We start from the raw sequence: 23,443 nt of genomic DNA, 5'->3' as shown, positions 1-23,443 counted from the left end.
GAACGACAAAGGTTCGAGGAGTAAGGAGATCATCTTCTTCGTCTTCGATTACCTGTTGTTCCGACTCCATCGAGGTTGGGGGCTGTGATTGCTATTTAGCAGCCTGCTTACCTTTAGTGCTCGATTTCTCCGAGGTCAAAGGCGTTGGTGTCGGCACCACTTCCTCGATTGCAAACATCTCTTTTGCAGCATGTTGCTCTCCATAGACTGTTTTCACTCATTCTTCTGTTGGGAACTTCATCATCTGGTGAAGAGTTGAAGGCACTGCCCTCATATTGTGTATCCATGGTCTCCCGAGGAGCGCATTATACCTCATGTCGCCTTCGATGACATGGAATTTAGTGTTTTATACGGTCCCGACCACGTTTACTGCCAAGATAATCTCTCCATTTGTTGTTTCGCTTGCCATGTTGAAGCCATTTTGGACCCGAGATGCAGGTGCAATCTGATCTTGTAGGCCAAGTGGTTCCACGACCCTCGATCTGATTATGTTCGCTGAGCTACCTGGATCCACTAAAACACGTTTGACTTGATTTTTATTTAAAAGGATAGAGATTACCAGGGCGTCGTTGTGAGGCTAAGATATGCCTTTTGCTTCTTCGTCACAGAATGATAAGACGTCCTCGGGCACATAGCTCCGAGTCCGTTTTTCTCTTGTGATTGATACTTTGGTGCATTTGAATACAGGCCGTTGAGGGACATCGACTCCGCCAATGATCATGTGGATTACATGTTGTGTTTCTTCTTGCTCATTTTCATTGCATCTCTCTCCTTGAAGTGATTCTTAGCCCGATCACTTAGGAATTCTCGAAGGTGGCCCTTATTGAACAACCGAGCCACTTCTTCCTTTAACTGCCTGCAATCTTCTGTTCTATGACCATGTGTGCCATGATACTTGCACATCAAGTTCGGGTTCCTTTGAGAAGGATCGGTCTGAATAGGCCTAGGCCACTTGGTGTCCTTGATTCTTCCAATAGCTGACACGATCCCTGACGCGTCTACACTGAAGTTGTACTCCGATAATCGAGGTGCCTCTGTGGAATCGGTATGCTTATCGAATCTGCTTTTACTCATGAGTCCCTGAGAACTTTGACCTCGACCGTATCTCCAATCGTTCCGAGGAGCGTTCTAGCCTGAACCGTTGTTCCTTCGATTGACATACGGTTGATTCCGTTCCCTATTCGATCTCGATTCCCTGTTCGTATACCTCGGGGGCTTTTTCACTAACCTATTAGGATGAACCAAACCCGAGGGGGCTCCCAACTGATTGTCCTCGACCCTAATTTTTGATTGGTAACGGTTGTGCACATCTGACCACGTCACAGCTGGATATCCGATCAAGTTCTGCTTTAATTGCCAAGATGCAATCGAACTTCGTTCGTTCAAACCCTGCATAAAGGCCTGTACTGCCCAGTCATCGGAGACTAGTGGTAATGCCATTCTTTCCATCTGAAACCTGGACACGAACTTCCTTAACATCTCGTCGTTCCTTTGTTTTATTTTGAAGACATCCTATATTCTCGCGGCCACCTTTATGGCCCGGGCGTGTGCTTTCACGAAGGCATCTGCTAACATAGCAAACGAGTCAATAGAGTTAGGAGGTTGGTTGTGATACCAACTCATGGCTCCTTTCGACAATATTTCTCCGAACTTTTTCAACAAGACCGGTTCAATCTCGGCGTCATTCAAATCATTTACTTTGATCCCGCAAGTGTATGAAGTAATATGCTCATTGGGGTCGGTTGTTCCGTTATATTTGGGTATATCGGGCGTGCGAAACTTCTTAGGAATAGGCATCGGAGCTGCACTTTGAGGGAATGGTTTTTGTATGAATTTTTTGGCATCTAATCCTTTCAAAACAGAAGGTGCCCCCGGTATCTGGTCTACATGGGAGTTATAAGCCTCCACCTTCTTATCATTGTCTTCGATTTTCTTTTTTCTGGACTCGATCCTCTTGGTGAGCTCTTCGAGCATCTTCATAATCGCGGGGTTAGTCCCCGAGTCGCTTTCATCTGGTCTTTCTAGCGCCGGTTCAGTACGTCGAGAGTTTACCGGTTCGGCAATATTTGGAGTTTTATTCTGACTCTGAAGTTGAGCGATGGCGATTTGCTGAGCCTGCAGCATGTCGATATTACTTGGAGGCTGACTCCTGCATCTCCTATTCCTGGTGTTCCTTGGTCCCCTGGTCGGGCTTCCCTGCGTACACTCCCTTCGGGGTCTGTGCCTAAGTCGGTGTTTAGAGCAATATGAGAACTAACATCAACTGGTTCCATGTTTGGCACTTCCCCAGGGTTTAACGGTGGTACACCGACCCCTACATTGTTGTTTTCACCAAGACCTTCGTTGTCATGAACATGTGCATCTTGTGAGCTAGACATGTTTCAGCCTGAGAATCAAATATTCTTGATTAGAAAAAGTGTAAAAATAACGATTGTAATAAGAATCAATAAAGAAACAACTACTATTATCTTTAGCCCCACGGTGGGCCCCAAAATGTTTACCTCGAAAATACGAGTAACAATTAAATTTGATTTGTGGTTTTAAAGATGCGTGATTAGATTCAATACCAATTAATAATCAAGAAATATGAAGTAGAAGTGAAAGAAATAAGTGAATCAAACCAATATAACTCAGCAGCAGTGACCTCGAGCTTAGTGACCTCGAGGTGGGTTTAGAACAATATGAATAGTCAAGCAAGAAAAGTAAAGTAAGAACAGTAGAGCTAAAGGACAATTCTGATGAATAGTAGGCAAAAAGTAGAGAATATATTCTTTGCTCAATGATTAGATGATGTTACAAATGATTGGAGTCCCCTTTATATAATAGGGAACCCTAAATAAGGTATATTTCTATTTACAGTAAGGAATATTCTTGCTACAGTTGTCTAACCGCCTAGTACGGAATTGTACGATCCTACTTCGGGATTTGCGCCATAATTTTGGGGACGTGGCAGGAATATAGCTCATTCTGTTGTAAATCCATAACGATACTATTTCGGGGTCGAGCATACTTAGCCTTGAAACTCTTCGTACTCCTATCTCTCGAGCATTGCGTTCTGCCTTCGAACTCGAATCTGGTCTACCGGGTTCGAACTCGACCTCGCTCGGACTTGGACCTAGGATGGATCCTCGAGCCTATAAATCGGAGGCATATGATTATGAACGTATATAGTGTGGTTGATATTTTATGGAGTAAGAGAGCCAAGATGTCAAAATGAAATGAAATAAATATATCTAGAGACTATATTTTGATATGGAAAAAAAAAAAAAATTCCTTAAACCCTCATGAACAAGACCACGAATAACAAAACCCTCGAAATCAAACCTGAAACTCAAAATCAACAACAAAATAAAAAACTGTTCGAAACATCCTCAAATCCCCTCTCAATCTTCCATTATTATGGCCCCTCTATCGTTCTCTTCACGAAATCTCTTCTCCCTCTTCCACAAACCCAGAGGTAAACAAAATTTCCTTCATTTCTACAGTAGTTTTCTTTATACTTAAAACTTTTCTTTAAGATTTTTCTGAAACTTTACCTAATTTTATCTTCAGTGATTCCTTTTGAATATTTGGGTCAGCATTCTTCAGCTCTGTACTCTACTCACATTGTTGGGGACACACCAATTCTTGTAATTTCTCTAATTCTCTTTATTACTTTGGTTGTTTATAATATATGTCCATTTGGTATGCTGGATTTTTGTTTGGAAACTGATTTCATTATCTTAATGTTTGTAAGAGAAAATAACTTTGCTAATTAAGTGAAAATGTTCATATTTGTAGAGGAAATTACTTTATTTATGAGAAAATACTTTTCTGTATTCAAGTTAACAATCAGTGGAAAATGATTTCGTGGGAGGAGTTATTTAAAGAAGGCTTTTTTCTGGCATACCAAACACGCCTTTGATTTATTGGCTTATGTTCATTTCTTGGTGATTTGAAGGTTAGGGATTTTATTCACAAGGCATTGTATGATCCAAATGTTGGGTATTTCTCCCAGAAATCAGCATCAGTTGGAGTGCTTGATAGAAGCATTAAGTTCAATCAGCTCCAAGGTAATTGGTGTTTCTTCATCTATTTTTGAATTAATTGGGATTTCTTGATGCGATGTAAGTTCTCAGTAATACAAGGCAGATGCAACCAATCAATAACTACTCTATAATCCTATATTGGTTGGAGTCAGCTATGTAATTCTGTGCATCCATTTTTGCTCTATTCAAGTGCAATTAAGAGGTTTTGTCATGGTTTGATTATTTTCTAAACGTCGTCAGGCTACAATACGCCTCCTTTATCTGCGCTTCAACTAGCTATGGGTGAATCGTCTCAAGGTTTTACTGTTATAGCAATCTTGACTTTATTTGTCCAGCTGAAAAAGCATTTTGTCATACCTGTGTGTGAACTGAAAATATGGAAGCAGGACATATGAAATATTATGATGCACCCAAGGGCGTGCCTAGTTGTCAATGAAGTGGGTTGAGAACCTTGAGGTCTTAGGTTTAATCCTAGCGGAGGCATAAAACACTATATGATTTCTTTCCATCTGTTCAAGTCTTGGTGGACAGAGTTACCTGGTACCTGTTACTGCTGGGAGGTAGTAGGTATCCCGTGGAATTAGTCGAGGTGTGCACAAGCTGGCCCGGACACCATGGTTATAAAATAAAAAGATATGTTATGATACTTTCAGTAGTACGATTGTAGAATAAAAACAAGGTTGTTCTTAGAAGATGGGAAATATGATTTTTGAAATAATTTAGGTAGGAAAGCATACATGAAGCATTTGGATAAGATTTACAAGCAGAGCGATGTTTCATGGTTTACTCCAGTGGAGCTTTTTAAGGTAATATTACTATCTTTTGTCCTTCTAAATGTAATTGCTCATTATATGTGAGAAAATTATGTAGACTATTTCTAAGATATTCTTGGAATAATTACTTATCATAATGTAAGCATAGACTAGTTATTTACCTTATTACATAGGCTTAGACTCCAATATGAGAAGCCCCTCTTGCATATTGCCAACAACCAAAGAGTTTTCTCTCTTTCTTCTTGTTTCATATTTTTAATTTGTAGGAACTTTTAGTTCATGTAACCAGAAGTCAGACATTCATCTATATGTATCTTTTGTCTTCACAGCATTTTTTATATTTAACTATTCTGTATTCCAATTTACCTGTTAGATGCAATCATGTTATATGGAATAATTCTGCAGCCTTGGTATGCCCATGGGATTGCTGAAGCCATTTTGCGTACTACAAACCTATCTGTTCCACTGAAAGTAAGTTCGTTAATATCTAGAGAATGTAGCTTCTTAGCTGCATACAATCTTTTATTGTCCATTGGAAATTTGGAACTAATTAATATTCATTTTCTCTATTTTTCTTCTTAAAGTTTGACTTAGTTGATCAATCATTCACTTGCTTTACATTTTGACTGTCTTTTGGGTGTAGATATATGAAATAGGTGGTGGATCAGGAACCTGTGCCAAAGGCATCCTGGATTACATAAAGTTAAATGCACCAACAAGAGTTTATGATAATATCAGTTACACGTATGTGTTATTCCTCATAGTGTTTTACCTAATTGAGAGTACTGCACATGATGAACTTTGCTTGCATGGCCTTAGAGTTATAGAGTAAAGCATTCATGCAAATTTGTTATGAAATAGAGGAACAATAATTTTGTTGAAGTACTTTAGCTAATTGATAATGTTTCACATTGGGGGTAAAAGGACATAAGAAAGGGCTTATAAAAGTCTTCCACTACTCCATTCACGGTTTTAAGGTTTTGGCCGAATGCACAGATTCTTTTACATGGTGTTAGAGCAAACCTTTAGCAAGCACTCTTGCACGTAATTCTAAAATTCAACATTACTTATTAGATTTACTAGGTTTTTTGAAGTAATTATTGCATTTAAAAAACCCGCATTGAAGTCCACGAATGAAATTTAGAACCGAATTACACATGCGGGAAGGTGTTGATTATATGATGTCCTGCATCATATAAAATCGAAATTGACGGGGTATAATGGTCTTGTACCACTCCACCTGTTGGCCTTAAGGTGGGGTAGATACCATATTTTCTCAAAGTTCTCTAGACTAAGGGGAACGTAGGGAAAAATGAGCTCATTGATCTCCGCTTTAATTTTCTAATGCAAGATTTTTTTCTGGACGAGATACATGCATTGTTTTCCTGGGTTTAGTGTCATTCTTTTCTCTTTTTTTTTTGACAAAGCAATAAAATATTTTTAATGGTCATTTATATCTATTCTTTTCGTGAGAGTACGATTTTACACCCTTTTCTGCAAAAATACTTCTTTTTAATTAAATGCTATCGTGCTTCTTAAATCGAATCTGTATGTCATATTTTGTGATTAAAAGTATGCAATGATGTGTCCTAACTGCTTGGAGGGTGTAAAAAATATAACTTAGAAGTGTAACTCCTTAGATTTTGAGAAGATGATAGCAGGTCCGAGCTTGGATGATATCAGTTCATGCCTTTTGTAAAACATATTGCAGTCAACTTTAGAGTTAAGCAAGAAATGGCACCCAAGGGTGTAGCCTAGTGGTACTGGTCAATGAAGTTGGTGGAGAACCGTGAGGTTCAGGTTCAAATTACAATGGAGACAAAAATACTAGATTACTTCGTCCCATCTGTCTAAGCCGTGGTGGACAGAGTTATCTGGTACTTGTGCTGGTGGTAGGTAGCAGGTACCTCGTGGAATTAGTCGAGGTGTGCGCAAACTAGCCTGGACACTACCATTATCAAAAAAAAAAAAGAGTTAAGCAAGAACTGATGCATCTCAAGTACCTGAATATCATATTAAACTAAAAGGTTAAAGTTCTTTCAATTTTCCCGATGTAAACATGACACACCAAAGTAAAATACATGTTATATATGTCTTCATAAATTAAGAAATTTCAAAAACCCCAGTACATTGAATAAGTAATGCTGAATATATATCAAAAGTGTAAACATAAAATGATTATGTCTTCTTCTAGAAATGATTTATAGAAAGTTATAATTCTAATCAATATTAACCTTACACATTGATCTAAAGTTTCAAAAGGGTGTCCGTGAGTTTTAAACACATCTTGAGCAAATTGTTTTGCTTCAGAAGTGTCAGATAGCAGTGCGACATAGAATATGCTGTTCCTCTTCTTTTATCATTGTTTTCTGTGCAGGTTCTTTTCAATCATTTCATAAAGAATTACTAAGGCTTCTTTTCTCTTGAGTACAGTTCGGTTGAAATCAGTTCCTCACTTGCAGCGAAACAGATTCAAACCGTTGGCGAAGTTGATAGCCACTTATCTAAGTTTAGAGTAGAGCGTCGTGATGCTGCGGACAGGAGGGGATGGGGTATGATGCTGTTAATTATCTGACCCTGCTCTTTATCTTGCGTTAATGCGAACAGTGTTATATATTTTGCACACTGAAGTTTTCTTGTTGAAGCAGGAGATGTGAATGAACAACCATGTTGGGTTATCATGTTAGAGGTATGGCTACTTTCTCTATTTCTTTTGTCTGTAATGTTCTTCTCTAGGAAGATATGGTGGTGTATTGAAATTGACGACTGGCTTCCTTACTTGGTTTATGAAGCACAACCATGATGAGAGAAATTGGGTAGTTGGTGAAATTTTGACTCCTCTCTTAAAATGCAGATTACAAATATATGGCATGCTTCTAATGAGCACTTTAAAAATTCTGCAGGAACACAATGTCAATTCTTGTATCTTGGTTTCTGCAATGCCATTGAAATCTGAGCCTGAAAGGTTCTGTCATAAACTTTATTCATTGATCTTATTAACGATCGAGTAATATTTTAGGTGCTTGACAATCTTCCGCATGATCTCATTTACTCTGAGAATCAAATGTCTCCATGGATGGAAGTGTGGGTTGAAAGCAAAGAAGGGTAATTCACTTTATACTGTTGAAACAGCATAATGATGTTTGTACTCAGGAATTTTTTTTTCTGCTAAGCAAATTTTACATTTTTGACTGAGATGTTTCTTCGACAGTATATAGGTGGATGGCCTTATGAATGATGCTAACAATGTAGTATTTGCACAAGCATAGTTATCTTTGCCTTTTGGTTGATAAATCCTGAGAACTAGTAATAGAAGTAGCAGCAAGTATTGCTTGTTTTTTCATAAGGATCTCTTATGCCACTCCACTCCATAAAAATATGGGAAAAAGGAAACTACACAAAGAAGTAAGAGAAGATAACAGAGATGCTTTTGCTTTATAGCTGGATTTAGCTTGATATTGAATCATTTCGGATTAGTGATTATGTCCATTAGTAGGTATGATGGCCGAGCAAGATTGTCAAATCTGTCTGTAATGCTAAAACACGTCTTTGTCCTCTTTTAACAGGGAAAAACTCTCAGAGTTGTATAGGCCAATTCAAGACTCCTTAATCAAATCTTGCATGGAGATCGTACATATGCCTGATGCTACAGCGGGTGGGAGCAGGGTTTCTTCAGCGGTGAAAAGTATTTGGGCAAAAGTGTTTCCTAAGCCAAGATGGTGTTGGCTTCCCACTGGTTGCTTGGTAATAATTCTGCAATGTTGATTGAGCTCTTTCCTCAGTTTAGGTTAACATATTAAATGCTCATGCTTGGGAAAAAATATCATATACTCATGCAGTGCTACTTCCTAAAATTCAGAAACTTCTAGAAGTTTTACATGGAGCTTTATCGAAGATGTCTTTAATTGCTTCCGATTTCAGTTATCTACCTGATGTTAAAATTCCTGGTGAAAGAGCTCCTCTGGTTTCAACCAAGGTACATTTTACTTTTTCTCCATATGCCATTGGTTTTCTGCGCTTCGTTGTAGCCTCTTTCGATTTTTGATTAATACTTGTTCTACTAAAACATCTTAGTCAAATTAGTTTATCAAACAAGACAAGGGTGTGTGTTTTGGACTCCTAAACCCTCTAACAATTAGAAAAAAGAAGAAAATTACTAAAAGTAGAAGAAACTGCACATACCCTCATATATGAATACATAGCATAGCTTTAATTTGGAAGTTGGAGAAAATTTTGAGCAAATAAGACGCCAAGAATATGTGACAGTAGAAGTGATGCAAGAATAAATAGGAAGCCATGGTAGGAGCCTGTAGATCCACCATTTCTCCTATTCTATAGGCTTGATAACTCAGAAATCTCTGAGAGTTGCGCACCATTTGGAACTCGGTGTGTAATGGGCCCCGCCCTTCTCCACTTAAATACTACGCGTTTTGCCTGTGGTGGGGTACGAACCTGTGACATGCGCCTAACCTATGCATCACATGCTACGCTCTTACCATTAGGCCAAAGCCCTGGAGCAACTTGGTTTTGTCAATAAATTCAAATCAACTAGCTGGTCCGGTCTATAGGTGTCCTTGTGCAGAACCTGGATATTCTGTTAAAATCTTAAACTGACAAAAAAGTCATGCTCTTACATTTTTGAGTGTCTAATGGTTAAATTAGAGAGTCGCAAGGAAAGTTTGGTTGGGTGGTGGTTGTTGTGTTAGACCTGTTTCACTATTCTTCAGTCCTTCTGAAAGCATGTAGGTTACAAGTTTGCCTGTTACTATTGGGATTGAAAAAGAAAAGATTGGTATCAGAAGAACCAATATGAATGTTGATTGCAATGTTTTTCATTTACGTGCATCTCCACTTGATTTATTTTCTGTTACTTACCCTTTTCTTGCAAAATGTCGCATGGGAAAATATAATCCTCTGTCATCTTAAACGGCAAGAGCTTGGCTTTATGTGTTTTCTCTTTTTTAGGCATTTTTATGATAACAAGTTAACATAATTCTTATCAGTTCATTTACCCTTTTCATATTAAATAAATGCAGAAAGATGGCAGCAGCTCTGATTACAACAGTTATTTGGATGCAAAGGTGATCCGATTCTTATCTCCTGTATTCCTCCCTGGATTTTATCATGAAATGTTGTTTACAAGAGGTATTTGTATGTTGGACTTCTACTCCAGCTGAGAGAGTACTGTGTTTTTTATTTCAGCCTAGATTATATATAAATGCTCTTGGGGCAATATTTTCTACCTACTTACCAAACACCGGAAAATAAGTAAGAAACCGTTTATTTTCCAGGAAAACACTTCCCTTCCTACCAAACATGCCCTAAGCCACCACTGCACGTTCTTGTTATCTAAATGTTCTTTTAATTAACTTAAGCAAGACTTGTGTATTCATTTGATGTTTCAATCATTATGCTCCTGAACATGTGGAACTTTGAATATCTAATTGTCTAATAACATCTGTACTTGGCCGCAATGTCTTAAAGTTTTTTATCTGCAGGGGGACGCCGACATATTCTTTCCAACAGATTTTTTGCTCTTGGAACAGATGGATCATTACTGCTCTGGGTGGATGAAGCAGCAAAAAGATGACACGTCATTGAAGCGAGGAAAGAAAAGACGTACTCTTTCGGTAATTCCTACTCTTCAGCTGTGAGAAACCAAAGTTCTCCTTTTCTATTTTTTGTTGGTATATATTCATTCATGCAAAAATTTGTTGTAGCTCGGTACAGCAGCGTTCATGGAAGAATTTGGTCTCCCAACAAAGACGAGAACTAAAGATGGATATAATCCTCTCCTTGATGACTTCAAGAACAACAAATTTTATTTGAGCGTTCCTACACACAACATCAAATAGAGTATTCCCTTTTCCTCTTCTATAGCAAGGGCGTCGAGGAGACATGCTACACAGTGTAGAGAGGACACATCTCAGTATGGCTTAAATTGATTAAAACATATCGTGCAAGCTTCAGTTGAGCATCTGGAACAATTTTTGAGACCAGAGTTACAGAGTTCTTTTATAGCAATGGTACCAAGGTAGCAGTATCAGGGAGTTTGTTTGATCAGATTACCAATGTTTGTGGTTCTTGGTTCTGGACGTGTTAACATAGTATCAAGAGCTGATAATGTAGAAGACATTGATATTCTCTATTTTTTCTGACTCTTATAGACTAGTTATTGCTACATTTATGTGATAAGAGTAGAGGTAAGTTCTATAGTCAAAATAAATTTGATGAGAGCATGGTAAATTTAAAACATGACTACACATCAGAGAGTTCTTTGTAACTACTATAGTTTTAAGTTTTAACACTGTCAAGGTGTTTCTGATTTCTTTTATTCTGTGCACTTCCCCAAATTCTACAGGAAACAGTGAGAATCTATTGGTTTCTATGTTATGTTCTTCTCTTCTTCTTCCTTTTTTTCCTTCCCAATTTTCGTTTTGTAGGACTCCTTCAAGCTGGTCCTATCAATTATGTTTCTGATTGATGAGATGCGAGGAGGTGTTGACGAGAGGCTGGAGGTTTGGGGAGACCTTTGAGTCTAAAGGTTTCAAGTTGAGCAGGACTAAGACTGAGTACTTGGAGTGCTAGTTCAGGGATGTCACGGGGGGAGTGGATAGCGACGTGAGGCTTGATTCTCGAGTAATCCCCAAGAAAGGAAGTTTTAAGTACCTCGGGCCGATTATCCAGGGGAACGGGGAGATCAACGAGGATGTCACGCACCGTATAGGGGCTGGTTGGATGAAATAGAGGTTAACATCTGGCGTTTTGTGTGACAAGAAGGTGCCCCCGGAACTTAAAGGCAGGTTCTACAGAGCGGTAGTTAGACCGGCCATGTTGTATGGAGCAGAATGTTGGCCAGTCAAGATTGCCTATATCCAGAAGATAAAAGTGGCAGAAATGAGGATGTTGAGATGGATGTGTGGGCACACGAGGTTAGATAAGATTAAGAATGAAGATATTCGGGCTAGGATGGGCGTGACTCCCATGGAAGACAAAATGCGGGAAGTGAGGCTTAGATGGTTCGGGCACGTGCAAAGGAGAAGCCTAGATGCCCCGGTTAGGAGGTGCGAGCGGTTGGATCTGAAGGGTATGAGGAGAGGTAGAGGGTGACCAAAGAAGTATTGGGGAGAGGTGATCAGGCAGGACATGGCGCAACTCCAGCTCACCGAGGACATAGCCCTTGATAGGAAGGTATGGAGGGAGAACATTAGGGTTGTAGGTAAGTAGGTAGTGATTGTTTTTCTGCTCTGTTTTGTGCGAGTCTAGTCGGTCAGTGTCGTGTTTTAGTATGCTATTGGTACATGTTATGCTCGTACTATTTTCTAGGACCTTGTCACTGCACTGATTATTGATATTGCTTTTCCAGGTATATTTTCTGATTCTTAGCTCGCTGGTACTATCTTTCTGGTTATGTTGTTACTATTATATTATCGCTTTTCATCTTCTTGTGTCGAGGGTCTATCGGAAACAGCCTCTCTACCCAGGGTAGGGGTAAGGTCTGCGTACACACTACCCTCTCCAGACCAAACTTGTGGGATTGTATTGTTGTTGTTGTTGGTCTATTGAACAATTTTGCTTCATGTTTGTAGAAAGAATGTCCTAACTAGGCATTATAGTTTTAACATTTTATTATTTAAAGTATGGAAAAGGTCCAAATATGCCCGTGAACTATTTGAAATAGGACAAATATGCCCGTCGTTAATAGTTTTTTTTCTTTTCTTTTTTAATTAATTAAAATCAAATATTTTTTTTCTAAAGCAATTTTTCTAAAAGTTTTTTTTACTAAAAACTGAAGAAAAAAAACGGAAATATTTTTTTTCCAGTTTTTACAAAAGAACTGAAAAATATTTTCTAAAACAATGTTTTTGTTAAAATCAAATATTTTTTTTCTAAAGCAATTTTTTTTCTAAAGCAATATTCTTTTCTTTTTTAATTAATTAAAATCAAATATTATTTTTCTAAAGCAATTTTTCTAAAAGTTTTTTTTACTAAAAACTGAAGAAAGAAAACGGAAATATTTTTTTTCCAGTTTTTACAAAAGAACTGAAAAATATTTTCTAAAACAATGTTTTTGTTAAAACATAAATAAAATCTAAAAAGCAATTTTCTAAAGCAATGTTTTTGTAAAAGCTGAAAAAAAAAGTGAATTTATTTTTACTAAAAATTGAAAAAACGAAAAAAAATTGCTTTAAAAAAACTGAAAAATTATTTTCTAAAACAATGTTTTTGTAAAAACAGAAATAAAATCTAAAAAGCAATTTTCTAAAGCAATATTTTTGTAAAAACTGAAAAAAAAACTGAATTTATTTTTACTAAAAGCTGAAAAAACGAAAAAAAAATTTGCTTTAAAAAAACTGAATATTATTTTCTAAAGCAATATTTTTGTAAAATCTAGAAAAAAAAACTGAAAAGCAATTTTCTAAAGCGCTAAAAACTGGAAAAAACACTGAATTTTTTTTAAAACTAAAAACTGATAAAAAGAAAATATTATATTTTTTTCAGTTTTTACAAAAACATTGCTTTAGAAAATTGCTTTTCAATTTTTTTTTATTTTTTACAAAAACAATTGTTTTAGAAATTATTTTTCAGTTTTTTTAAAGCGATATTTTTCTAAAAACTGAAAAAATATATTTTGATTTTAATTAATTAAAAAAAGAAAAGAAAAAATATTGTTTCCGTTAAAAAAAGGGCAAATTTGCACAACTATTGGACGGTTTGGGCATATTTGGGCCAAACTATTAACGACGGGCATATTTGTCCTATTTCAAATAGTTTACGGGCATATTTGTCCTATTTCAAATAGTTGACGGGCATATTTTAACTATCAAGGGAGGAATGCAAACATAAGGTACTATTTGTAATATTTTCGAGTTCTTGCCCAATAAATTCTTATGAGGAATATCAAAGTATTATAAAATATGAACTTATGTGGCGTGGACGCCCAATTGATGATGAGATCCTCAATTGATTTGCTCAAACTTAAAAAAGAAATTCTCCAAACAAAATTGTGGAGCGACTTGATTCATTAAATCTCAACCTAGGCCCGATGGTATCCAGTTCCCAACTATTGGCTCCTCTCCAAAATGCATTATTGGAGTCAGGAATACAATACTTAATCGTAAAAGAAAATTACAATATGTTTTATTTTTTAATAGTTAGCGTAAAAATAATCAAATTATGATAAACTCACAATTTTCTTGTTGATAATTTTTTACCTTTTTTTCAGGTCATTGTGAAAATGTCATAGCTAGTGAGTCAACTCATGTCGCTTTTAATTTTAAATTGAGTTTAGATGACAACCATTTTTTTTTTAATTTTAAAGAAAGAGAACATATAATTTTTTTTTTCTTTTGAAGGGATAAAAGAGAATCCTCTCCTGGAAATGACCCATTAGGTTCTAGTCCTTCCCTCTCTTATCCAAAATATAAAGATGCGCTACTAATTTATTGTGTGCGACATTGAAAATAGTGAGAGTACATACTCTCTCTTTCTCACCGGCGCCAAAAATTATATTGAACGGTGAGTCCGTTTTTGCAGATACGGACTCCAAGTTTCTTGAAGTTTTTAATTACGTTCGTCTTCTCCTGCAAATTTGATTCTACTTGCCCTTTTTTCTCGGCACTTCTTCTCCGGCAAAATTTGGTTGTAAGTTCGCTCCCCCCTCTTATTCTTTTATGATTACTGAATATTTGAAATTTTGTATTTACCAGGTTTTATTTGATTTATACTTAAAATGAAATACTATGAATCTCCAAATCTCTAGAAATGAATAGTAGTATATGTTTTATGCACAGACAACGCACAAGTTTTTTTTTATAAGGTAAATTGTATTAATAAAAAGGAAGAAGAAACTCCCCTATACAAGAAGTATACCAAAAAGTAGAGAATTTACATCAAAACATGATCCCCTACAAAAGATGCCCAATCTTCTATACAAGTAGGGGCTATATGAGTGCACCAAAAAGCGACCAAAGATAAAAGACTATTCTTAAGATGTGAAAAAGGAAACTCAACCTCCTTAAAAGCTCTCCTATTTCTCTCCCCCAAGCTATCCACATGAGAGCTAACGGGGCAAACTTTTACGCCTTTTGCTTTCTTCTTCAACGGAAACCGGCCCAGCTATATAACATTTTCTTTACAGTACTTGGCATCACCCATTGAACACCAAAAAGATTCAGGATTGCCCTCCACAAACCCGAGGACACAGGGCAATGCAACACAAGATGATCAACTTCTTCCCCTGAGCTTTTACACATGTAGCACCAACTAACAAGTGTAATTCCTCTCTTTCGTAGGTTTTCAGTAGTCAAGATCACTCCCCTCGCCGCTAGCATGCTAAAAAGCACACCTTTGTGGGCGCCTTAGGAATCCAGATTGAGGACGAGTAGTATGGAAAAGTGGCCTTCTCTCTCACCAACATACTCTGGTAAAAGGACTTTACGGTGAACAAACCATCGCCACGCAACCCCCATCTCCTAGAATCACAAGATGACTGGGGCCTGTCTTGCCCATATAGCAGTGACAACAAATCTTGGAGCTCCACAATGTCCCAATCTTGCATGTTCCTTCTAAATGAGAGGTCCCATACTCCCCCCCTTCATGCTCCTTGCGAATCTGTTGGACGATCAATTCCTTCTGGTTTGAAACTCTGAAGACGTGGGGGAAAGAGACCCTCAGAGTATCCTCTCCACACCACCTGTGATTCCAAAAGCTGATTCTCCTTCCATCTCCCACCTTGTAAGTGATGTTGTCATTGAAGGCTTCCTAATTTTTCATGATGCTCCTCCACATGCCACACCCGAAAGGTGCTGTGATTGCCTCGGTCCTCCAACCCCCTCCCGTGGAATCGTACTTTTCTACAATGACCTCCCTCTATAGAGCATGCTCTTCTACCCCGAATCTCCACAGCCACTTCCCCAACAAAGCTCTGTTGAATACCCTAAGATCTTTTACTCCATGTCCACCCCATTTCTTTGGGAAGTGACTGTCTGCCAATTTACTAGATGAAACTTTCTAGTTCTATCCGCTGCATCCCAAAGAAAATTCCTTTGAAGCTGCTCTAGTTTATCTGTGATGCTCACAGGAGCTTTGATAACTATGTATTTAAGCCTATCTTATGCTCTCTTTTGCTTAGTTTTTGGATAAAAAATGTGTAAAAGTATTCCCAAAAACTGACTTATTATGCTTGTCCGCAGGGTTTGGTCAAAATGAGGCAAGAAAGCCATAATCAACTCATGAAGAGTTAAAATTGCACAAGTTCAAAGCTGAGATAAAAGCGCTGACCGCGAAGGAAAAGAGCGGCCGCGGAAGATCTACCACTGAAGCGACCACAATTACGCGGTCCGCAGAATTGAGGTTCAGAGAAGGTGTTTTGGGTGCAACAGAGGCCGCTGACCGCGATGAAAAAGTGCGGCCGCGGAATACCTGACGCGGCCGCGGTGGTATTTCCGCTGAGAGCGACAATCAAGGTTCAGAGACCCTGCAAAGTAAGCCTAACTGAGGAGCGCGGTCTGTTTCCAAATTGCGCGGCTGCGGTTGAGGCTAACGCTGAGGCGGTAACTTTTACGCTGTCCGCGAAATCAAGTCCAAACCGAGCACAAAGTGGAGAAGCGCGGTCCGCATTTGTTTTGCGCGGCCGCGGAAGTCCTTACGCTGAGGCGCTCATTATTTCGCTGATAGCGGAACCTCTGTAGGGGTATCGGCTATGTATAAATAGTTCTTTTTCATATTTTAGGGCATCTTTTGTCTGAGGAGCTCGTGAACAGCCGTATTTTACTACTTAGAGTAATTTTAGAGCAGCTTTAGCTATTAATCTTAGATTTTATTCTTATGACTAACTTTTATGGCTTATATTTCATCTCCATCTTTGATTTCTACCTTGATTATGAGTAGCTAAACCCATCAGCTAGGGTTGTGACCCAACCCTAGCGTGGGTATTTAATGGGTCTTCAATTTTAGGGCTTAATTGTTTATGGGTTAATGATATTTAGCTTGATTCATGCTTTAATTGTAGCATTAGTGGTTGCAAACACTGATTCGTGCCTTTATAACTTAGACTCTTCTTGAGAAAGGGGGACTAAGTCTAGGAAATTCAGGCTAACAAGGAATTGGGGTGCATTCGAGAGATTGATAACTCCAATTAAAGAGTTAAACCTAGAGATAGTAATACCCGACTTGAGCCAATTTTACTTGCATTGTTTGAACACCCAATTGGGCTTGAGAAAGCCAATTAGGGCAAAGTCACTCAAACTACTGAGAGGTATAGAGTGAGTAACTATGTGTAAAGGTTATATCATGACCCCAAATATAACAAGCTTGTCCTAAATTATAGACCCCATTAGATACTCGCCTAGGTGTAAGTCACTTCCCTAGCGCTTTTTATCAATTGAGAAAAATCCTACAAAAATATTGTACTTACAAGGAAGTGATTAAGTGGCTAGATGCAGGGGTTGTGTACCCCATCTCGGATAGTTCATGGACTTCACCGGTACAATGTGTGCCGAAGAAGGGTGGTATGACTGTGGTCACAAATGAGCAAAATGAATTGATCCCCACTAGGACTGTCACCGGATGGAGGGTATGCATGGACTACCGGAAGCTGAACAAAGTGACTCGCAAAGATAATTTTTCATTGCCCTTTCTTGACCAATATTGGATAGACTTGCCGGGGGTGCCTACTACTGCGTTTTGGACGGGTACTCAGGTTATAACCAGATTTTGATTGCACCGGAGGACCAAGAGAAAACCACCTTCACATGCCCGTATAGGACCTTTGCATTTTCGTGGATGCCATTTGGTTTGTGTAATGCACCAGCTACCTTCCAACGGTGTATGATGGCTATCTTTACGGACATGGTGGAGGACTTCTTGTAAGTGTTCATGGATGATTTTAGTGTTGTGGGTGAATCTTAAAAGAATGCTTGGGAAATCTTAACAAAGTGTTGGCCCGATTTGAAGAGACAAATCTTGTTCTTAACTGGAAAAAATGCCACTTTATGGTCGAGGAGGGCATTGTCCTCATCCATAAGATCTCAAAGAACGGTATTGAGGTGGACAAGGCGAAGATTGAAGTGATTTCAATACTTCCTCCTCCTACTTCCGTCAAGGGGGTTAGGAGCTTTCTTTTGCATGCGGGGTTCTAGCGAAGGTTCATCAAGGACTTTTCAAAGGTGGTGAATCCCTTGTGCAAATTGTTGGAAAAGGATGCGAGGTTTGTGTTTAATGAAGAATGCATGAAAGCTTTTGAACTTCTCAAGTACAAACTGACAACCACTCCCATTATTACTGCACCCAATTGGAGCTTACCCTTTGAGCTTATGTGCGACGCAAGTGATGTTGCAGTAGGAGTGGTCTTGGGGCAAAGGGTGAACAATATGTTTCACCCGATGTATTATGCAAGCAAAATTATGAATGATGCCCAGGTTAATTACACGGTAACGGAAAAAGAGTTGCTAGCCATAGTGTTTTCCATGGAAAAGTTTAGGCCTTATCTCATGGGTGCCAAAGTGATTATTCATACTGATCACGCGGCACTCCGTTACTTGATGACAAAGAAAGATTCTAAGGCTCGGTTGATGAGATGGGTTCTATTGCTTCAAGAGTTTGACCTTGAAATTGTTGATCGAAAAGGTTGTGAAAACCAAGTGGCGGACCACTTGTCCTGCTTGGAGGAGGAGGGGAGGCCCCATGATGGTCTCAAAATTAATGATTCATTCCCGGATGAACAACTCCTCTCCGTATCTTTGAATAGTATGCCTTAGTTCGCCGATGTTGCTAACTTTCTTGTGACCGGCATTGTCCCTTGTGAGCTCTCTTCTAACCAAAGGAAAAAGCTTAAACGGGATAGCTTGGATTACTACTGGGACGAGCCTTATCTGTTCAAGATTTGTATTGATGGTGTGATCCGGAGATGTGTTCCAGAAGAGGAGCAAATGAGTATTCTTGATGCTTTCCATTCCTCGCCCTACGATGGTCATCATGGTGGGGCGAGAACTGCTTCAAAGGTGCTTAGCTGTGGTTTTTATTGGCCTACATTGTATAAAGATGCTAGTGAGCTTGTGAAGAGATGTGATGAGTGTTAGAGAGCTGGTGGGATTTCCAATAAGGATGAAATGCCTCTCACCACTATTCTTGAGGTTGACCTATTTGACGTGTGAGGCATTGACTTCATGGGACCTTTTGTGAGTTCATGTGGTAACACGTACATCTGGTTTCTGTTGATTATGTTTCCAAGTGGGTTGAAGCTGTGGCTTTTCCCAACAATAAGGCACGGAGTGTAGTGGCTTTCTTAAAGAAAAATATTTTTACAAGGTTAGGCACTCCTAGGGCGATCATCAGTGATGGGGGTTTTCATTTCTGCAACAGGGCATTTGACACTTTGCTTGCAAAGTATGGTGTCAATCACAAGGTATCAACCCCTTATCATCCTCAGGCTAGTGGACAAGTTGAGGTCTCCAACAGAGAGATAAAGAGCATATTGTCAAAAACTGTCAATGCAAATAGGACTGACTGGTCAAAGAAACTGGATGACGCTTTGTGGGCTTACAGGACTACTTACAAGACTCCAATTGGTATGTCTCCATATTGGTCGGTATTTGGGAAAGCATGCCATCTTCCGATTGAGTGAGAACATAAGGCCATGTGGGTACTGAAGAAGTTAAATCTTGAGTGGGATGTTGCAGCAAATCTCCGGGTAGAGCAACTTAATGAACTAGATAAGTTCCGGTTTCATGCCTATTCCAACTCGTCCTTGTATAAGGACAAGATGAAGTACTTACATGACAAGTATGCCCGGAGCAAGGAATTCAAGGAAGGTGATTTGGTTCTTCTATTCAATTCTCAGTTACGACTGTTCCCGGGAAAGTTCAAGTCAAAATGGAGTGGCCCTTTTGAAGTGGTGCATGTAACTCTGTTTGGTGCTCTTGATTTGTAAAACAAAAATGGTGAAATCTTCCAGTTAATGGGCACCGAGTAAAGCACTATCTTGGCAAGTTTGATGATAGCCACGTGGTGGCAATGATCCATTTCAAGTGATTGATGGTAACCTACATCGTGCCGCAACGTTAAATCAGACACTTCTTGGGAGGCAACCCATGTGTTTTTCTTTCTCTTTGATTTTCATCTTAGTGTAGGCTTTGTTTTGGACTAACTGGTTGTGAAGTTTGTATAGGAATTGTTGTGCACTAGTGCAGTGTAGGTCTGTTGCTGAAAAAATTGCCTTAAGTGTGAGAATTACGTTGACCGCGCTCAGAATTTTGCGGTTAGCGGTTGCTTTTCGCAGGGGCGTAAATGGTCTGCTGATGCGGACTTGAAAAGTCCAGAATAGCAACTCTCTAAAGTTGTATTCGCGTCCGCGGTGGAAATTCCGCAGTCCGCATCTCTCTTTCGCGGCCACGCTCGTTTTTTCGCTCTCAGCGGTTCCTTCGTGGTAACAGCCCTTCAAAAAAAGGTAAAAGCGCGGACCGCGGTGGAATTCCGTGGCCGCGCCAGGTAAGGTTTGTGAGTCCCTGTACTTTTTACTATAAATAGAAGGTCATTAGCCCTTTTACCCTTTTCGAACCCTAGACTCCCACTGAACCTAAAAACACTGTTCATCCTCATATTGTGGTTTTTCAATCTCAATTACTCAAGAGTCAGTCTTTTACTACATATTTCACAACTGGTATGCTCGATTACTTGTGTTAATTTTATTCCTTTCTTTTCTTTCATCTCTATTTTACTGTTTCTTTATAGTTAGGGTTAATTAGTTGTTAATTAGTTGATGCTAAATTAGTTAGGGTTAATTAGTTGTTAATTAGTTGAAGCATAGTAGGGGTTAGTGGTGTTCATGATACCTATTAATGGCTAAAAAAGTGAAAACCCTTCAGTGCCCATTCTTTTTGAATTCCCCGGCCGCGGCAGTAATTCCGCGGTCAGCGTTCATACAATGTCTTGAATTAAAAATGGTTCATTTTTCGCGGTCAACAGTGGAAATTCCGCGGTCAGCGTCCTGTTTTGCACGGCCGCAATTCTTTTTACGCGGACTGTGGATTTTAAGTTCAGAGTCTTGCTTAGTTGGGTCTGCGACCGCGTTAGTTTTTTCGCGGACAGCATTAAAACTTTCGCGGCCGCTCCCGAAATTCCGCTCTCAGCGGTAGTCCAACTTCAGAGACTGGGTAGTCTGAACCCCAGTCATCCGCGGCCGCGCCCTTTTTTCCACTGTCAGCGGACCCTTGCTGTTAGAAACACTGTCAACTTATCATCTGCTTTCCTTTGATGATTCTTTTAACAACAATACTAATGAGCTCCCACTGATTGTGTATGCAGACAATGGTCCGATCTAGAGGTGCATGTGATAAACCAAGAGGGAGGGCTGAATCCTCCCGAGGCAGGGGAAAATGAGGACAAGGAAGGACCAAGTTACCACTTGCGGTTTAGAAATCTATAGGGAAGCTGCGGAAAACCATCAAAGCTGCGGACAAAGCTGCATCCCATTCTGAAGGAAGTGAGTATGTCCCTTCCCGGGAAGTTTCGGAAGGAGACTCAGTGCCAACCCATGTTCCTATAGACTTTCCAGAGAAATTTCAGTTGCGAGATGAACCGACACACTCTGCTTCTTCTGAGTCGTCTGATGGCTCAGAGGAGAGTAGTGAGGCTTCATCATCAGCTTCTCCACCTGCCACACCTTTGGCCTCACCAATGAACCCTATTGATGTAGATGCTGAGATCCCTGATGACGGGAGGGGTGGTGACACTCAGACAGGGGGGTTGGCAAGATCTAGAAACCATGTGGTATGGCAAGATCGATTTGTTAGCGAGAAAACCTACCACAAATCCTGGGAATGGTGGCCACAGAGGTCTCTCACCCTCGAGAGGCAATTCATAGAAAGAGATCTTCTACCCCACAATCACAATGTGAAGAGGCAATTTGATGAAAGAGTGGGGTGAAAATTCTTCACAAGCAAGTTGCCGGAGGCCAATGAATATTTAGTCAAAGAGTTCTATGCCAACGTAGCCCACATAAAAAAGGGCACCTATGTGACCAAGGTGCGGAAATGGAAGATCAGATTTGATGGCAAGACGCTGAATGACTATGTTGGGTTCAATGACGAGGATGAGTCCCTGTATCTGGAAAAGGTGGCTTTGGATGAGTTAGCCCGCCCTTGGCTTGCATCAGTGATTGCTCTTCCGGGGACTACTCCAGCTTGGCTGACACCTGGGGCTCCAATCTACAGAAACACTCTGAGCTTTGAAGCGAAGGGGTGGTCTACTTTTGTGTGCAGCCGGTTAGACCCTACTACACATTACAGTGATATGCCGCTTTCCCAGGCTCTTATTGTGGGGGCTGTCAAGGCGGGGTACACGATCAATGTCGGGAATATTATGGCCAAGGTGATTAACAGAGCGGTTGGAAAAGATGAGAACTCATATCCTTTCCCAAACTTCCTCACCATGTACCTGGAGGATCAGGAAGTAAAAGGAAGGGATTTTGACACCAAAGTGAAACCAAAGAGGCCATTTTCATGGTACAACCTTCATGGTCCGGACAACCCCAAATCCAAGGGCAAAGCCACCACTTCCACTGGCCAATCTGAAGAGCCATCAGTGGTGGCCACTGGTTCTGAGCCTTCCACTGCCATGCCACATCCTCCCTCCGGACCATCTACTTCTATGCCTTCTTCGGTACTTTCTTCATCAGCATACGCTCTTACTGCTCTGAGGGTTAATCAGACTCTTTCCAGCATCAACAACTGGATGCAGGCAGCTACATCTAAGTTGTCTGTCATATCCAGCACAGTGGCAGCTCAGTCAGTTCCAGCTCAGCCTCAGGTGCCCGCTTCAGTGGAGGAATCTCTAAAGGAGCTTCTGGACAACCAGAAGAAGCTCCTGGATAACCAGAAACTTATCATGGATGCTTTGGAGGCACAAGGAAAAACAATCAAGGACCTGGGCAAACAAACGAAGAAGCTGAAGAAGACTCGGGCCTTAAAGGAGTCAGTAAAGCTGCTGAGCAAGGAGGTTGAGAAGATTAGATCAGCTGGAGACATTCCATTGGACTTACTCTTGGAGGAGCCAGTCCCAGCAGCTCAGGCAGCACATGCACCAGAGCAGGAAGCTGACAGAGAGCCCATGAGGAGAAGGGTGATCCCCCAGACTGAGGATTTGGAGATTGAGCTGGAGGACCCCGAGGGAGGTGACTGAGGCCAGCCACAGGACCCAGCCGGTGACCCCATGCAGATAGAGGCATCATAGGGAGTTCTTCTTTACTCTCTACCCTTCCCCTATTCTATTTTTGCTGATAGCATTGAGGACAATGCTACGCTTTATTTGGGGGGGGGGGGGGGGGTTGGTGGTGGTGGTGGTGGTGGTGGCCTATTTTGATGATGATCTGGATATTTGGTTTGTAATAACCTTGATACTATTTTTCGTTATTCTCGTACTTTTTACTTTTGGTATGCATATAAAATTACTTTTCCATGTATATATTCATTCCCCTTTTATGTATATTCGTCTTAATCCCCTATTGTACATATTCAGTTTACTTTCCATATTTTACTTTATAACTTCTTTTGCAATTCTCCTTAATAGCATAGCTTCTTATTTCATTCAGTAGTTTCTTTTTCAATTTTTAGCTTCTTACTTTTACAAGTTTTCGTGATCAAT

The 23,443-nt window shown here is 39.8% G+C and overlaps 1 protein-coding gene across 1 annotated transcript; it reads left to right on the top strand.

Moving 5' to 3' along the window:
- Positions 3,283-11,135, top strand: LOC109235664 (protein arginine methyltransferase NDUFAF7 homolog, mitochondrial-like). The gene is made up of 14 exons (XM_019401860.1): positions 3,283-3,457; positions 3,553-3,629; positions 3,941-4,052; positions 4,752-4,834; positions 5,207-5,272; positions 5,445-5,545; positions 7,235-7,353; positions 7,450-7,490; positions 7,821-7,906; positions 8,368-8,545; positions 8,661-8,777; positions 9,838-9,882; positions 10,300-10,431; positions 10,522-11,135. Exons 1-14 carry the CDS (start codon positions 3,400-3,402, stop codon positions 10,654-10,656), a joined length of 1,350 nt encoding a protein of 449 aa, XP_019257405.1. The 5' UTR covers positions 3,283-3,399; the 3' UTR covers positions 10,657-11,135.

The sequence above is a fragment of the Nicotiana attenuata genome, chromosome 12 (genome assembly GCF_001879085.1).
Source record: "Nicotiana attenuata strain UT chromosome 12, NIATTr2, whole genome shotgun sequence".
Lineage (NCBI taxonomy): Eukaryota > Viridiplantae > Streptophyta > Magnoliopsida > Solanales > Solanaceae > Nicotiana > Nicotiana attenuata.
The sequence above is the reverse complement of the archived record's forward strand: the minus strand, read 5'-3'. Positions and strand labels throughout refer to the sequence as shown.